Here is a 14,541-nt window from a genome sequence, read left to right as displayed (position 1 = left end):
GTTGTAGAGCAGGCACAAGCAGGATTACTACATAACAAAAAACAGACTCGATTCATCCAACAATTCCTGTAATGAACCCGATGACTGTCTGGTTTACGTGTGTCATGATGGTACATGCTGATTATACACCAGCCTTTATGCAGTCCTTCAGGACAATACAGAACTTGGGAGGGATGTGAGCTACAGTAAGGATTACTTTTTTCCTGTAAAGATTGCTAAATATTCCATCTGTCATGTGTGGAAAAAAACAAGCTGTTTGAATGTGTCTGTTGAAGGAGACCTTGACATGCAGCACACTGGACCGTTTCAGATTGTCTAGAAGAAATGTTGTCTTTCAGATATTTAGATTTCATCAGGGGTAGAAGTAGTCAGATGCTTTACTCAAGTACACACAAGTATTTTCACAAACTGTGCTCATTACCCACAGCAAAGCCGTCTATTCTGTTCTGTATCATTTAATTATGTGATTTATAGCATGCTGCAGGTACACTATTAACATTAAGCTGCATTTTAATGTTTACATCTATTGACATGCTGCTGGAAACTTTAATCAGTGCCAGTGTTATTATATTTTACAAGATCATATGTGTAGAGTTTTAATGTATACGACAAATGGTAACTGCGATCCAAAAAGTGTAAAGTAAAAAGTACACGATCTATCAAAATGTAATGGACTTACGACACAAAGTAGCTACTGGAATTACTCAAAGTATGTACAAGTACCCCAGAGCTTAGTATTCGAGTAAAAACAAGAATAAAATCAGCTCAAACATGAAGAGCTGAGGAGCAGACAGTTTATATATTTACCCCAGAACAGACTAAACCCATTGATTACAAAAACTGTTGTTATCATTTTTTAAAAATTTGTTTAATGTCACGGATGTTAAACAGTGTGGGAATCAGTCTCCCCCGTTTCCTCCGAGCGAGTGTGTGTCCCTGCTCATCACCGCATCCACACCTCACTGCCACAGCTGCTTATTCAATTTCCCAAAATGGCCGCTCCCATCTCTGGCCGGCATGCTGACCTTTTACCCAGATTCCAAACACAGAACATCTGTAAATCCTAGTGCAGCCCCCCCTTCACCCCCACAGACATGGTTGTGCACGAGGGAATGGAAAATGGGAAGAATGAAAGAAGAAGAAGAAAAAAAGCAGGTGCTGGAGGCAGTAAACCGATTCTCATGGGCTGGCTGTTTCACGAGGTTTTTGGGTGATTTACATCACAGTTTTTTCCACTTGTCTTTGCTGGAAATTCACATCCAAAAAGATTTAAATGAATAAAACAAAAATAAAAATGAAAAACTGAAGAAAAACCCAGAGGAAAGAAAACAATTGAAGCTTCTTCTTTCATGTCCCAGTTTGAAGAGATTATAAATATATGATCACACAAGGCAGGCTCAAACACATCCATCACACACATCATGAGATATTCATGAGGAGCAGGAAAGCAGTGACCTTTCGAGCCGACTGCACAGCCGGCGAATGGAGCTCATGACTGCTCTGTGATTGCCTCAGTGAAGATGGATTAAGGATGCAACTCTAGACGAATAGGCCTGCGTGCAACAGGACTAGTCATCAATAAAAGGCTGGTTTTATTTATTTATTTATTTTTAATAATAGGGGTGACAATTGAATTATATATATAGCTTTTACTTAAACTCAATTTTAACTATTGAATATAGCACCAAATCACAACAACAGTTGCCTCAAGCCACTTTATATTATAAGGCAAAGACCATACAATAATACAGTTTTACTCCTGGTGTATTAGTTTTTTTATTTAAAGGAACGGTAACATGAAAGGTGGCCCTCATAGTCATGGAACATGAACTATAAGAGATCCATAGTGGATTGCAGCCACAGCTAATTAAACATTTATTCAAATTTACAGTTATAAATCAGACCGGTGTGTCTGACACTACAGCAAAAAGTGGACATTTTAAAAATATACATCTTTGAAGACATTTATTTAAGCAGAGATACACTCAGGCACCATCCAGATGCAGAGGGGAACTAGCTAGAACCAGTTTTCCAGCTCCTGACCTCCAAATAAATGCCAAAGAAAATGCACTTCTGCCTCCCAGTGGCCAGAAGCGAGAGCATACCCTGCCTACTTGCTCAACTTTGACTTGTACTCATCTGTCTACAAGGAGGGGTGATGGTGGTGGTGGGTCTTCAGTGCCTGCTCTACTGCTTTCGCCTTAAGCACTGCATACTGAATGCGACGCAGCATCGAGCGAATCAAAACCTGCCAGTTTCTTTTAAGCCTCCAGCTGTCCTGAAACACGAGGTGTGACTTGTTTCACCTCCAGCTGGGTTAATTGGGTACATAGAAGGGGGATAATAGAAATAAACAGTTCAATACATGGACCTGTTTACATATTGCATGTTCCAAGAGAATCCTTCAGTATCCACACACTAAATGCCAGATTTTATGCCTGTTTGTGAACTTTAACAACCTGCTTAACCGAACTGTGATTTCTCAGTTCTTTAGTAAAATCATGGAGCCATTTTTCTGTTTGAGTTCAAAACATTTGGGACAAAAAACAAGTTATGTAAGGTAACAGAATGAATAATTACTATTGCTCTTTTTGTGCAGCTGACAAAACACACAGTCTACTGCGTGTCTATATAATTATTCGTTCTTGCAGAGCACACAGACAAACACCTTTTACAAGTCACCTCACCTCAGACGCACATGCACAGACATGCTGCAGGATACAAAAGAACATGGTGCTTCTGCTCGACTGACAGCTTTGGATATTTTAACTTCTCCGATTGGACATATAAGGAACACATGCAGACAGATGCTGGATGCTTTTCCCTCAGTGTTTTTATTTTTATTTTTTTATTGCTTATGGACTAAATGAGTAACCCAGATGCAGGAAGCAGAAAAGTACAGAATGTAGCCCACACATTTTCCATTTTGGAAAATTTAGATATGTATAGACTGTGGCTGAGAACAGCAGCTGTCTTCCCATCATACAATTTTTTTTCTTTTGATGGTGCCGGAGATCCACAGTGTTTTACACACTTTTGGGGTTAAACCAAGTACACTGAGCAAACTAATGCTATCTATTTAAGACTCTGAATAGTAATAGAGTCGTCCTCAGGCTAAATTCTGTAAGACTATGCAGAGAAATGTAATATCAGGACAGTTGGGTGACAGATTGCACCAAGAATTTGAGTCAATTCTGCAGCGTGATGTGTTTTTTTCCTCCCTTCTGGCCACAAAATCCAGAGTTACACAACAGCTATAAAAGCACAGCACCAAGATGAACTGCTGGGATGGTTACTAATGAAAGCAACCAGAGAAGCCATTGAGAGAACAGCCCAAAAGCTGCTTTTTCACATCTGTGCAACGCTAACTGGTCCCAGCAATTCAATTCAATTCAATTCAATTCAATTCAATTCAATTCAATTCAATTCAATTCAATTCAATTCAATTCAATTCAATTCAATTTATATAGCACCAAATCACAACAATAGTCACCTCAAGGTATTTATATTGTAAGGTAAAGACGCTACAATAATACAGAAACCACAACAATAAGACGACCCACTATGAGCGAGCACTTGGTGACAGTGGGAAGGAATAACTTTCTTTTCTGGAAGAAAGCCCTGGTATGCCACGTCTTGGAATGATACTGCCTAAGTTAAGCATATATATGTAAATAGAATTCGTCCTAGCGTTGAACCCTGTGGTACTTCATAATTAACCTTTACTTAGGAATGACTGCCACTTATTTTCTTTCTTTAAAAAAAAGAAGACAAAATTCTCAATACTGAAAATATCTAGTGTACTTCCAAAAATGTAAATCTAACGCCCGCCTAGCTCTGCACAAATACACAACCAAAAAATATTCTCCTCACAGCAACTCTAAACATTTACAGGGATCATGGTGTATCTTTTTTAATCAGAACAAAAGTGTTTAAATAAGGAAGACCTGCCCCATGTTTGAGGTCAGGTAACAGTCTCTGAGGCTGTAACTCTCTCATTTAATAAAGCACAGATTTTATGTGGAGTGAGATCAAAAACCTAATCAGTTCATTTCTACATATTCCTTTAACAGTGTGTACATACCAAGGAATATACAAGATGCTCTGAAAATATAAGCCACAGGAGAACAAAAAGAGTTTACGTGAATTCCTAACTAAATGCTGCAGCTGGAAATAAATAGAAACACATATCTATATTGGCTTGGGATTGTGCAGAAATGAGGCTGCGGGCTTTGAATGATCTCTCCAGAACCCGTCTTTTACATTTTATGGACTTAAACTGCAAATCTCTGTGGCTGTTTAGTCTCCTTGGGGTTTCAGAGGATGCAGCTTTGTTCCTTGTTTGTCCCCAAAATGAGCCCCTTGGTGTGTACCCCAGTTACCGAGCCTGATTCCCATGAACTAATCGGCCTCTTATGAAACATTCACGCACGCACACCGAGTTCACCACGGCGTAAGAAGCACTTTGGGTCACAGGGTGTAGGTCGCTAATCACAATGATACTAATTCACTTCTCAATTAATTCTAATCAACAGGAGTGGAGGTGGAAGAGACACTTGAACTGAAGTGGGATCTGACTGTGAATGAGGCTTTTTGTGGGATAGCTGAGGGTACTGGCAGACAACCTCCCCAGCGTTAAGCAGCTGGTGGTTTGCAGAAGAAAGAGAAGGAAAATAGGCTTGTGTTACAGAGTGTTATTGCTAAATAGTGGAGGCTCTGACCCGTGAGTGTGTCCGAGCAGATGTGCACTCTTTAGCACTGACATTTCTGCAGGAATCGTGCTCTTATGTCTCTTATTCCTGCTGCGAAAATGACAATACGCTAAATTTGTTTGCAGTGAAACCGCCCACCTCCTGTGAGAAGACAGTGTCTTTCTCAGGAAATGCACCACTTGAACCACTTCAAGATTTATAAGATTCCACATTGAGTGCATGACCTCTGACCATCTGCTGAATCCCCATTAAAACCCAGAGTGACTGCCTTGATCCGCGTTAATCCAAATCCAGAATCCTAATTGGAACTGTGGCACCAGAAAGCATTTCAGGCCTTGCTTTTTTCCCTGTGTTTTCACAAGTAACGGTGCAAATCAGAGCTACTCTTCTCAGCAGTGCAGGAATGGAATTAAAAGAAGCAGTAATAATAATAATAATGCATAAACAACAGTTTTAGCCAGTATGTTATTTTGTGTGTTTTTTTCTTTATTGTGGTAAATAAAAATAATTTTGTTTTTTCACCTGGGCTGAAAGTTGGTACATAATCTTTTCTACACATAATAGAAGGAAGATCATTCACCTGAGTTCAGATAGACAGAGAGAGTAACATCCAATTGAAAATTTGGTAAAAAATTTTTGTTTTAAACTTGGATTTTAGCACGGCAACTTCCATTAAAGCGTGGGTGCTGGGTGTGTCAGCAGCTTGGGCATTTACAGCCATATTTTGATTTTCTGTGGCTCTACAAACCCATGTAATAAATGCAAAAATCTTTCAGGAATGTAATATAAACCCTAAATGCAACACCACTAGAACTTAACTCTTCAGTGACCTCTGTAAAATTTTAGCATGTGCCATCGACTGCATATTGTGCGTGCATTCAAACTGTCATAATATGTCTCTTTCTGTATTTTAGAGAGCACATCTGAACTGACGTGAAATCAACACCACCTTTAACCCAGATAACATTTGTTTAAGCCCGCTGGCCACTGTGGTATGTACTGTACATGACGCTACAATAACAAGCAGTGATGAGCAGCATATTGATTCATTTCTTTACCTACAAGCTGTGATCCATATGAAGAAATATTACAGCGATGTGGAGAGTGAGTGCTTACTGAACCCGACTGTACTTTTAAATTCCCCAAAGTCGTATAACAGGGCCATAAGATGAGCCAGATCACATCACCCCACACAGACATTTTCACGTCTGGAATAATACATGATACCGTGCCAGTACTGAAGTTTTTCCAGCAGTTATGGAGCCAGAACACAAAGCCTTGTTGTTACAGTGTTTACTTAAAACCCTGTGCTACAGAGCTTCAAAACAGTGTTTTTTTCATTACCGTCCCTCCACAACAGGCTTTTTATCAGACGCCAAGAATCTGACCCTGTATGTGAGCCCGTCACTTTCCCGTCTGTGCGAGCACCTGCTGTTGTGCGGCGAATTGTGAGATATTTTGCATAAGTCATGCACACTGTGTGTGTGTGTGGGAGTGGGGGCTACTTTATAAAATAAATAAATAAATGAGTGAATGTATTCTGTTTCTGACCTTCACACAAGGAAGCTGTCCCCCCCTCTTTGCACTTTAGCTTACATAAAAGCAAATCAAGCATGTCCAAACTGGGTTTTGTATTTTATCACCCAGCTGCCTTCTTGTGCTTATATATTTCTTTTTTCTGTGGCATGCTGTTCATGGTCACATGGTTATATGTGCATTTCTTTCTGTCTGTATTCAGAGTTATAGTTCAGGCAAGGTCTTACGTGTTATTTCAGAACGATGTACTGTGTTGTTTTTTTTGTCCACAGTTGTGAATGAAAACCTGTGTGATTTTGCAAACTGATAAACTGATAAACAGAATCAGCATGTTCTGAGTGAAAGATGCACTGTGCATGCTTAAAAGTTTTTAATCTTTTTTTTTTTTTTTTTTAGCATTTCCCTCTTATGAAGATTCTCGTTGACACTGAATGTGAAAATCTGGCTAAGTGGACCAACCTCATTTTCCACAAATTAAAGGCAGGAAATAAGGATAACCGTTTCAAATGCAGAGTGTACTACAGTTCAGTAATCAGCAGGGATGGAGGGGAACAGGGAGGGTGCCAAAGAACTAGATACCAGCAGAGGGACTGAAAGAGAGGGGCAGGGAATGACTTCTAGTTACCTCTGGGGTTATTGTCTTCTGGGCCTATGTGTCCTATGTGTCCTATGGGCCCCATTTGTAAATTTCATGGCCTTGACCCAGGTCGTGGTTGGGTTCAGAGTGTGTACATCGGTGGCCTGTCTCCCCTTGTAGGTTCCATCACCCCCCCTTTGGCCTTCCTGTTACCCTGCATGAGAAACAAAGCCCAAAGCCTTTAGCCAGGTTCCCTTATTTTCAGCGAGTCCCCTTCTAATATTTGTAAGAACGTTATCATGAAGGCATTCAAATAATACCTTTATACATACTATACTATTCTCAATGTATTTCTTGAGACCTTAAAGAACATACTGGTACAGAGGAAAGTATATGATGCTTTAAAAGAAGCCACAATAGCATTTGCTTTATTGATGGCTATATAACTAAGTACAAACAATTTAATAATGAACTATATGACTATAAACATTTTTACCTTTAGTTTGATACTTTTTGATGATACTAAAGTTGTATTTTGATCAAGCAGAATAGGAAACACAGTACTTTCGTGTTGTAGAAGATGCACTGTTAAACCCTTTTTATACTTACTGATACATTTAGCAACATTATTATTCATTGGGAATTTTGGTTTAGGTCGTCTGCAGATCCACACACACACACCTTTCAGCTCTGTCGTCCTCGCCACCAACTCCAAAGCACACCAACAGCGCTACAGTAGCTGCATTTCTACAAGTCACAATGTCCTTGATTTCTTCCTGGTTTCTCTGGAACCGTGTTAAAGATCTGAGACAAACAGACTTGTTGTCTCAGACTGCTGATGTTTTCTCCTGGCTGGGTTAGACCTTGGTGGCATGCAGGCAAACAAGTAGAGACCTTGGGATGGATTTTCTTCTAACCTGCTGTATTTCTGCTTCAAAAAAAGAGTGGAAACAAGGACCGGTGGGAGATACGGGAGCGATAAGGAAGAGGTGGTAAACACATGCCAACTGAAGTTCTTGAAGGGTTGTTGACGCAGAGGGTTGGAGAGGGGCAGAATGACAGTGACGTAGGGGCCAAGGTGACAGCAAGTTGTTTTCGTGCACGGAGCTGCCGAAGACTGAAAACATAAACAGAGTAGGACTCTCTCCTCTTCCTTATGGACTACGTCTGTTGTTCCAGAGAACGCTGATTTTGAAGCGTTTGTGAGTAACAGTCAGCTACAAGCTGGAGTGTGTTTTCTGATTTGCAGGTAAAGCTCATTTGGGTAAATAACCACTTTAGGATAAATGGGATTTATCAGGATTCATGTCTGAAGGTTGAAAAGAGACAAAGCAGTTTGTCTCTTCTCTCCTCTGTCCCTCACCTCTCTCACCGTGTTATTTTGTCTCCTTCAGGTTCTCCTGGAAAAGCCGTCAAGTGCCAGCACGCTCTCCCTTTACCCTGGCAGCTGAATAGATTCCAGGTATTAATTTGTGGCTTGGTGTCAAATTTCCTCTCTGGTTCCGCATATACTACACGCTGATCCTTTCTTGTAGAAGTCACAGATATTGTCTCAGTCGTTTTAGAACTCAAACCGTTCAGTTTCACTAGCCACACTCAAGCCTGATTACTGACAAACCTGCTTAATCTAGAAACTACTTAAAGAGAAGGTATCTGACGAAGTGAAGCACTAAAAGATCTCAAAAAAGCAAAACATTGTGCCTCGATCTAAAGAAACAGCTGAGAAATAAAGTCGCTGACATCTCTCAGAATGGAAAGGGGTTACAAAGTAATTTCTAAGGTGTTAGGACATCACTGAAGCACAGTCAGACCTATTATTCACAACTGGAGGAAGCTGAAATTACTCCAAGAGCATATTGATAACTCATCCAGGATGTCAGAAAAGAACCCAGAATGTAATCTGAAGACATGCAGGCCTATTTGCCACAGTTAAGGTCAGAGTTTATGATTCAACAATAAGAAAGAGAGACTGGGCAAAAGTGGCACCCATAGGAGAGTTCAAGGATAAAACCACTGCTGACCAAACGCCCCCCCCACAAAGGCTCGTCTCACATCTTGATGATCCCACAGGCTTTTGGGAAAATATTTGTCGACTGACAACACAAAAGCTGAACTTTTTGGAAAGTTTGAATTCTGTTATATCTGCATAAAAGTAACACAGCATTTCATGAAGCACATCATACCAGCAGTCGAACATGGTGGTGAGGATGTGATGGGCTGGGACTGCTTTGCTGCTTCACTTGGACAATTTGCCATAACTGATGGAACCATGAATTCTGTTCCCTACCAAAAAATCCTGAAGGAGGATGTCCGACCATCTGTTCATGCCCTGAAACTCAAGTATGCCTGGATTATAGGCTACCACAGAACAATGATCAGAAACACACCAGCAAGTCCACCTCTGAATGGCTAAAAACCAAAATGAAGGTTTCGGTGTGGCCTAGTAAAAGTCTGAACTTAAATCAAAGATTAAGATGCTTTGGCCTGACCTTAAACAGATCGTTCATGCTCAAAAACTCTTCAGTGTGTCTGATTTAATTATTTCTGGAAAGAATAGTGGGCCAAAATTCCTCCACATGGGATGTGAAAGACCCATTGTCAGTTAAAAGAAGTGCTTGATTGCAGTTCTTGCTGCTACGGTTGGCACAAACATGTCAGTGTGACAAATGTGCATAAAACTATGAAATCATGAAGGAGGTAAATACTTTTTCACTGCACTGTATGTCTGAAAAAGGCACCCAAGTGTTTAAGTTGAACTCAGCTTTGCACACAACCTGTCTGTAAAACAGGCCAAGGTAAAATAGGAGATCATTAAACCTACAGTGTACATAACTCAAACTGACCTCCTTTCCTGTTTAAACAACCGCAGAGATCCTTCAGGAACCCCAAGCTGGAATTTAGCCAGATACCTTTGCAGAGTATTAATTTACAGACTGCTCAGTATTCCTCTGATGTATTTCCTGACATTTACACATCGTTAGTTCAGAGGTAACTGACCTTAAAGTTCTTTAGACCTCAACATTTAAACATAGCCACGCTAAACCTGGATCACCAGCATTCATGACCAGATTTCACTTCTAATGCTGCAGAACAGCAAGTAGATCTGGAGGGGAAAGCATTACTATAGCTGTGTGAACTAGCACATCCTCAGCTTTTATCTTAAATAATTTGAGAAAACGGGTCACATATGTTTTGAACAATTTGAATCTGTCTGTACTGTGTTCATTAGCTATACAAGCTACACAGCTTTGGAGTGGTGCTCAAAGTGGGGAGCAGTTGCAGTTAAAAATATAAAATAAAACTAATGTGGATAAATATGATTTTTGGTGGAAAATAAACAAATTCTAATGATATTTAATGATACAAATTGTGTTGTGCAGATGTTTTTCAGCTTGTCCCATTATTATTAGTTTATGATGGAGAAACAACACTGCTGGAAATGAACGGTGGCATGAATGTTTAAGTTAGTTTAAAGGAGAGAGCTTGGCCTGTAAATAGTCTTCACTTGCTTACTTCTTACATGCAGTCGATTGTGTTGTACCTGAAATGGAGGTCAATTCCGTTAGCTTTTAAAACTCAGACACTGCCCCCTGCTGGACGGAACGTAAACTGCACAAGGTGAAATAATGGCGTGCCCGCTAAATTTGTGGAAATTCCTTAATTTTCATACACAACAGTGCAACAGAAAACAGCTATATTAGCCTTGTAATGTTTGCTATTTAAAAATAAATCTACTTATCTGTGTCTGGGAAAAAGTAATTATAGAATTATTTACAGGAGCTGGAGGTCAAGAGGAGAGATGGTTTGGACACGTGCACAGGAGTGAAGGTGGATATACTTGACAATTGATGTTCATGGGCATGATAAAGGACATGCAGGGAGTTTGTATGACAGACGCGGATGTTAGGGACAGGGTGAGATGGTGGTAGATTTTTCCATTTAATGACCTCTAAAGGAAACAGTTGAAAGAACTAACATCCATTTACTCTGAAAGAGTAGTTTAAAACTAGTCTATTTTAATACTTTTGAACTGTAATGGAATGAGTTGAGAAGTTGACACTTCAGAGTAACTAAATGTATAGAAGTATTGGATTATTTACCTTAATTCACATTCAGCGTACAAGAATTTGACAGCCACACCTCACCTACTATTAATGCATCAATAATGAGCTATTACTTGTCTCATGCAAGTTTATCATGGCAGGCTAATGTTCCAGTTTATTGAATTAAAAAAAAAAAAATCACTTAGTATAAAAGAAACAAGACTTCAAGGATAATTTTCAACTCAAATTTATTTCAAAACATCTGAACAAGTGGCGGGTAGTCCACTGAAAAAGACTGCATCCTGCTGTAGTTGATGCTCCACAGTGTTGGATTGGCAGCTTCAGCGGGCACTGTGAAGACAGAGCAAGTGAGAAAGGTTTAAGCCTGTGTTCAAGTCTTATACATTCCCAAATTTGGAACACTGATACGCTCTGAATTGAGCAGCATTAGACATGAGCAGCCTATCGGGAGGACTGAAGGAAGAATTCAAACATCAACCCCTGACCACCATGGGACATATTCCCTACACACTGAAAACAGGCAACCTTTGTGCAGCTCTGTTACACTTTAACTAGATAAGAGCTTCTGACCAGTGGCCAAGATGCAATTATGATCTAATACCGCAGATATTTGAATTGAGAACTTAGAACATTAGGTTGAGTTTAAGACTCGTTGTGGACATTTCAAAGCCAAAAACAGATTGAACCGCAATATGATTTGCTGCAAGCCATTTAAAATGTTTTTTCTAACCTTATGAGGTTATATAAGGAATATAAATATTCCCATAGTGCATGTTAGTACTATGGGAATATTTTTTACTTCTTGTTAACTACAATACAACGGCAAACATTGTCATCACCTCCCCCGCAGTGTTTTATTATCATAAACTGTTCTTGGTTCACTAAGTTTTTAATAACAATAACGTTCAGCATCATCAAAGTATCTAAGGTCAAATGCATATTATCCATCAGCACTCTCACTGTGGGCTTCACCAATGCTGACAGTTTAATGACTCAAAACACTGATCACCTGAGGTTATATCGTCTCACCTATCGCAGCCTCCTGGCTTCTCTTTCAGACTCCAGGAGTGTCAGCACATCTCCCTCTCTGACTGGGCCCTTCACGTTCCTGATAATTGAGCGGTTGCTGTCGTCCATGAACTCGACACGGACCTGGTGGGAAACGGGAGTGCCCAAAACTTAAACATTAAAATGACTCTACAGCAGACAAATTTTTCTGTTTAAATTAATGATGTACCAATTAAAGAGGGTTTTGTTCAAATGTTTACAGACAGCCTATATGGATTTTTCCTCATTTTGTTTTTGTTATGCATTCCTTTCTGTGGCAAGGGAGCAAAGCAGTCGTAATTCAAAATATATATTTATTTGGAAATTTTTCAGCTGTTTAAATTATCCACTTAACATGGAAAATAAACCAATGGTCATGATAATCAATTTCAACAAGGAGTAACTGTGGGGTGATATAGCACAATATCTAAAAATTTATTCGGATGGCATTTTTTTCAAACGTTATTTTTTATAATCTGCTTAATTTTTGGGACCCCGACTCCGTTCCCTGCTGTTTCACTGTCAGAAAACAGTAACTGAGGATCTCACTCTGCAATGCTGTAAAAGCGATCAAGTGAACACCCAACAATCAAGTGAACACACATTTTAGTAATAAAGTACTCAGTTAGTGGGCAGCACAGTGTTACAGCAGTTTGAAGAATGGAAGTATAAACACATGTATGTTAACTATAGACCCTTTTCCCATTAGTACCTACACAGATTGACTTGGTAACGCTCTCATCCAGACACTGACCAGCGAATCGGTGGCATGCAGTCTGGTGATGCAACATTTTAGGACCTACCTGCTCAGATCGCTTTGTAACCCCGTTAGCAGGTAGCAAGTAGTATGACCTAATGGAAAACCCCGAAAACCACTGCAAGTCAATCTGAGTAGGTACTAAGAAAAAAGGGGCTTAAGTTGGGTGTAGCTATGAATGTAACATAAATTGTCATCATTAGCCCAAGTAACCAGTACACCAAACAGCACACTAAATGACAACTGAGTTAAATGGCCTGCATCTGTATAGCGCTTTACTTAGTCCCTAAGGACTTAGTCCCCCTAAGGCAAGCTACATTGTAGCCACAATGTAGCTTGCCATTCACACACTGGTGATGGCAAGAAAAAAAAAAAAAGCATTGATACATTTCAAAGATACATCTGGTTTCTCTATTAAACGTGGTTTCCAGTTAGGATCAATGGCTTGCTCGAGTATGTCATTAGTAGTTAAAATCCAGGTTAAAACTTTGTCCCCCCCAAAATAACCTGCCTCCTTTGTGGTAAAAGAAATCAGAGGAGTCATATTTTGTAGCTTAATCAGTTTTTCATCTTAAACTTCTGATAATAATTCAGCTTAGTTTCAGTTAGTTGGTAGAGCGAATCTGCCCAGTTTCAACGTTAGTGACTTTAGTTACAATACTATGGAGGATATTTATCAGGAGCAAAAAGTTAAGCTCAGATCAAGTTTTTTTGTTTTGTTTTTAAAGATACAAACAAAACCCCTGACTTACAGCTAAATCAATGTCCAAACTTCAAACAGCTGTCTCAATACCTCATACTTAATGTGTAAACAAATTATCTAAGACAACACGAAACTTGCATTTTTCATCCTAGCCCTTTTTAAGAGGTACAAAATATCGTTTGTCATTTTTTCCTTTGTTTAGAAATCTAGTTTTTAATTTCACATGAATTTACAGCCCTAGATTGTGTATATCCTTGGCAATAACTCAAAGTAAGCTTACACATATAAAAAGTAAATATTAATCGCAGATACTGGTTTGTGCCGGATAAAATTTGAGGTGTTAGCCAAACTAGCATACCTGTGTACATTGTCCCTGGGAACCGGTTCTCCCGAGAACCTTGGTGACCTGAAAATGAAAACACGAGCAACATGAACATCAAATCTCTAAATTCAATATAATACATATATATATAATTTTTAACGAACACAGAGAATAAAGAAAAGTGAGCATAAGTACTGCGGCAGCTAGCAGAGACTGTAGCATTGACAGGCCTCCATGATAGAAGCACGAGAGCCGAAGAGACGTTTGCTAACTACGACACAAAAAGTGGATTTAGCCTAAAAATTTTGAGCCCATTTGAAACAATACTTATTGTTGTGGGCATTTAATCGCTTTGATACGATAATTTTCAGCGTTTTATAGATTTTCTTACTCTTGCAAGCTTGATGGGCTGCACGCGGCTGGCGTCCATGTTGTCAGGTTAGACCGGAAAGGAAGTCACGTGGTGCTCGGATGGCATATATGGCAACTGTAATCTTTTAGTTTATTAAAATTTTAAATTTTAAATTATTTTTTAATCAAATTACAAGTAACAGAATCTAAACTTACGAGTAATAACAACAATAACGAACTTTAATAAAAACTATTATACATTCGTAGTTACCTTCTTTTCCGGTAGATTGGGAAATACCATTCGAAGCACCCATGGTGGAAACCTGGGCCAAACCATTATTCACAGAGTTCCCAAAACTATTTTAATGTGCAGAAACAGAGAAAGGAATTTGTCTCTGTGTAACTGTATCTCTTTTTTTGTGCGTACATACAGACAATTCAAATACTGAATTATTGGAGTAACTACAAATGC

At 39.3% G+C, this 14,541-nt stretch overlaps 1 protein-coding gene across 2 annotated transcripts; it reads right to left on the bottom strand.

The window, feature by feature from the left end:
• Positions 1-11,099: 11,099 nt before the first annotated feature.
• Positions 11,100-14,340, bottom strand: rps28 (ribosomal protein S28). 2 transcript variants are annotated; one of them, XM_005920660.2, is made up of 4 exons: positions 14,110-14,340; positions 13,755-13,802; positions 11,919-12,041; positions 11,100-11,219 (listed from the first exon to the last, which is right to left on the bottom strand). In XM_005920660.2, the coding sequence occupies exons 1-3, from the start codon at positions 14,146-14,148 to the stop codon at positions 11,919-11,921; spliced, it is 210 nt and encodes a 69-aa protein (XP_005920722.1). In that variant the 5' UTR covers positions 14,149-14,340; the 3' UTR covers positions 11,100-11,219. The 2 variants fall into 2 exon arrangements, with proteins under 2 accessions (XP_005920722.1, XP_014188583.1); XM_014333097.2 differs by having other exon boundaries at positions 11,899-12,041; positions 14,110-14,234.
• Positions 14,341-14,541: the final 201 nt, after the last annotated feature.

Source organism: Haplochromis burtoni, unplaced genomic scaffold (assembly GCF_018398535.1).
Source record: "Haplochromis burtoni strain Fernald_Lab_line unplaced genomic scaffold, NCSU_Asbu1 Contig_41, whole genome shotgun sequence".
In the NCBI taxonomy this organism is placed as follows: domain Eukaryota; kingdom Metazoa; phylum Chordata; class Actinopteri; order Cichliformes; family Cichlidae; genus Haplochromis; species Haplochromis burtoni.
Note: the sequence above shows the minus strand (reverse complement) of the source record. Positions and strands in the feature narration are given on the sequence as shown.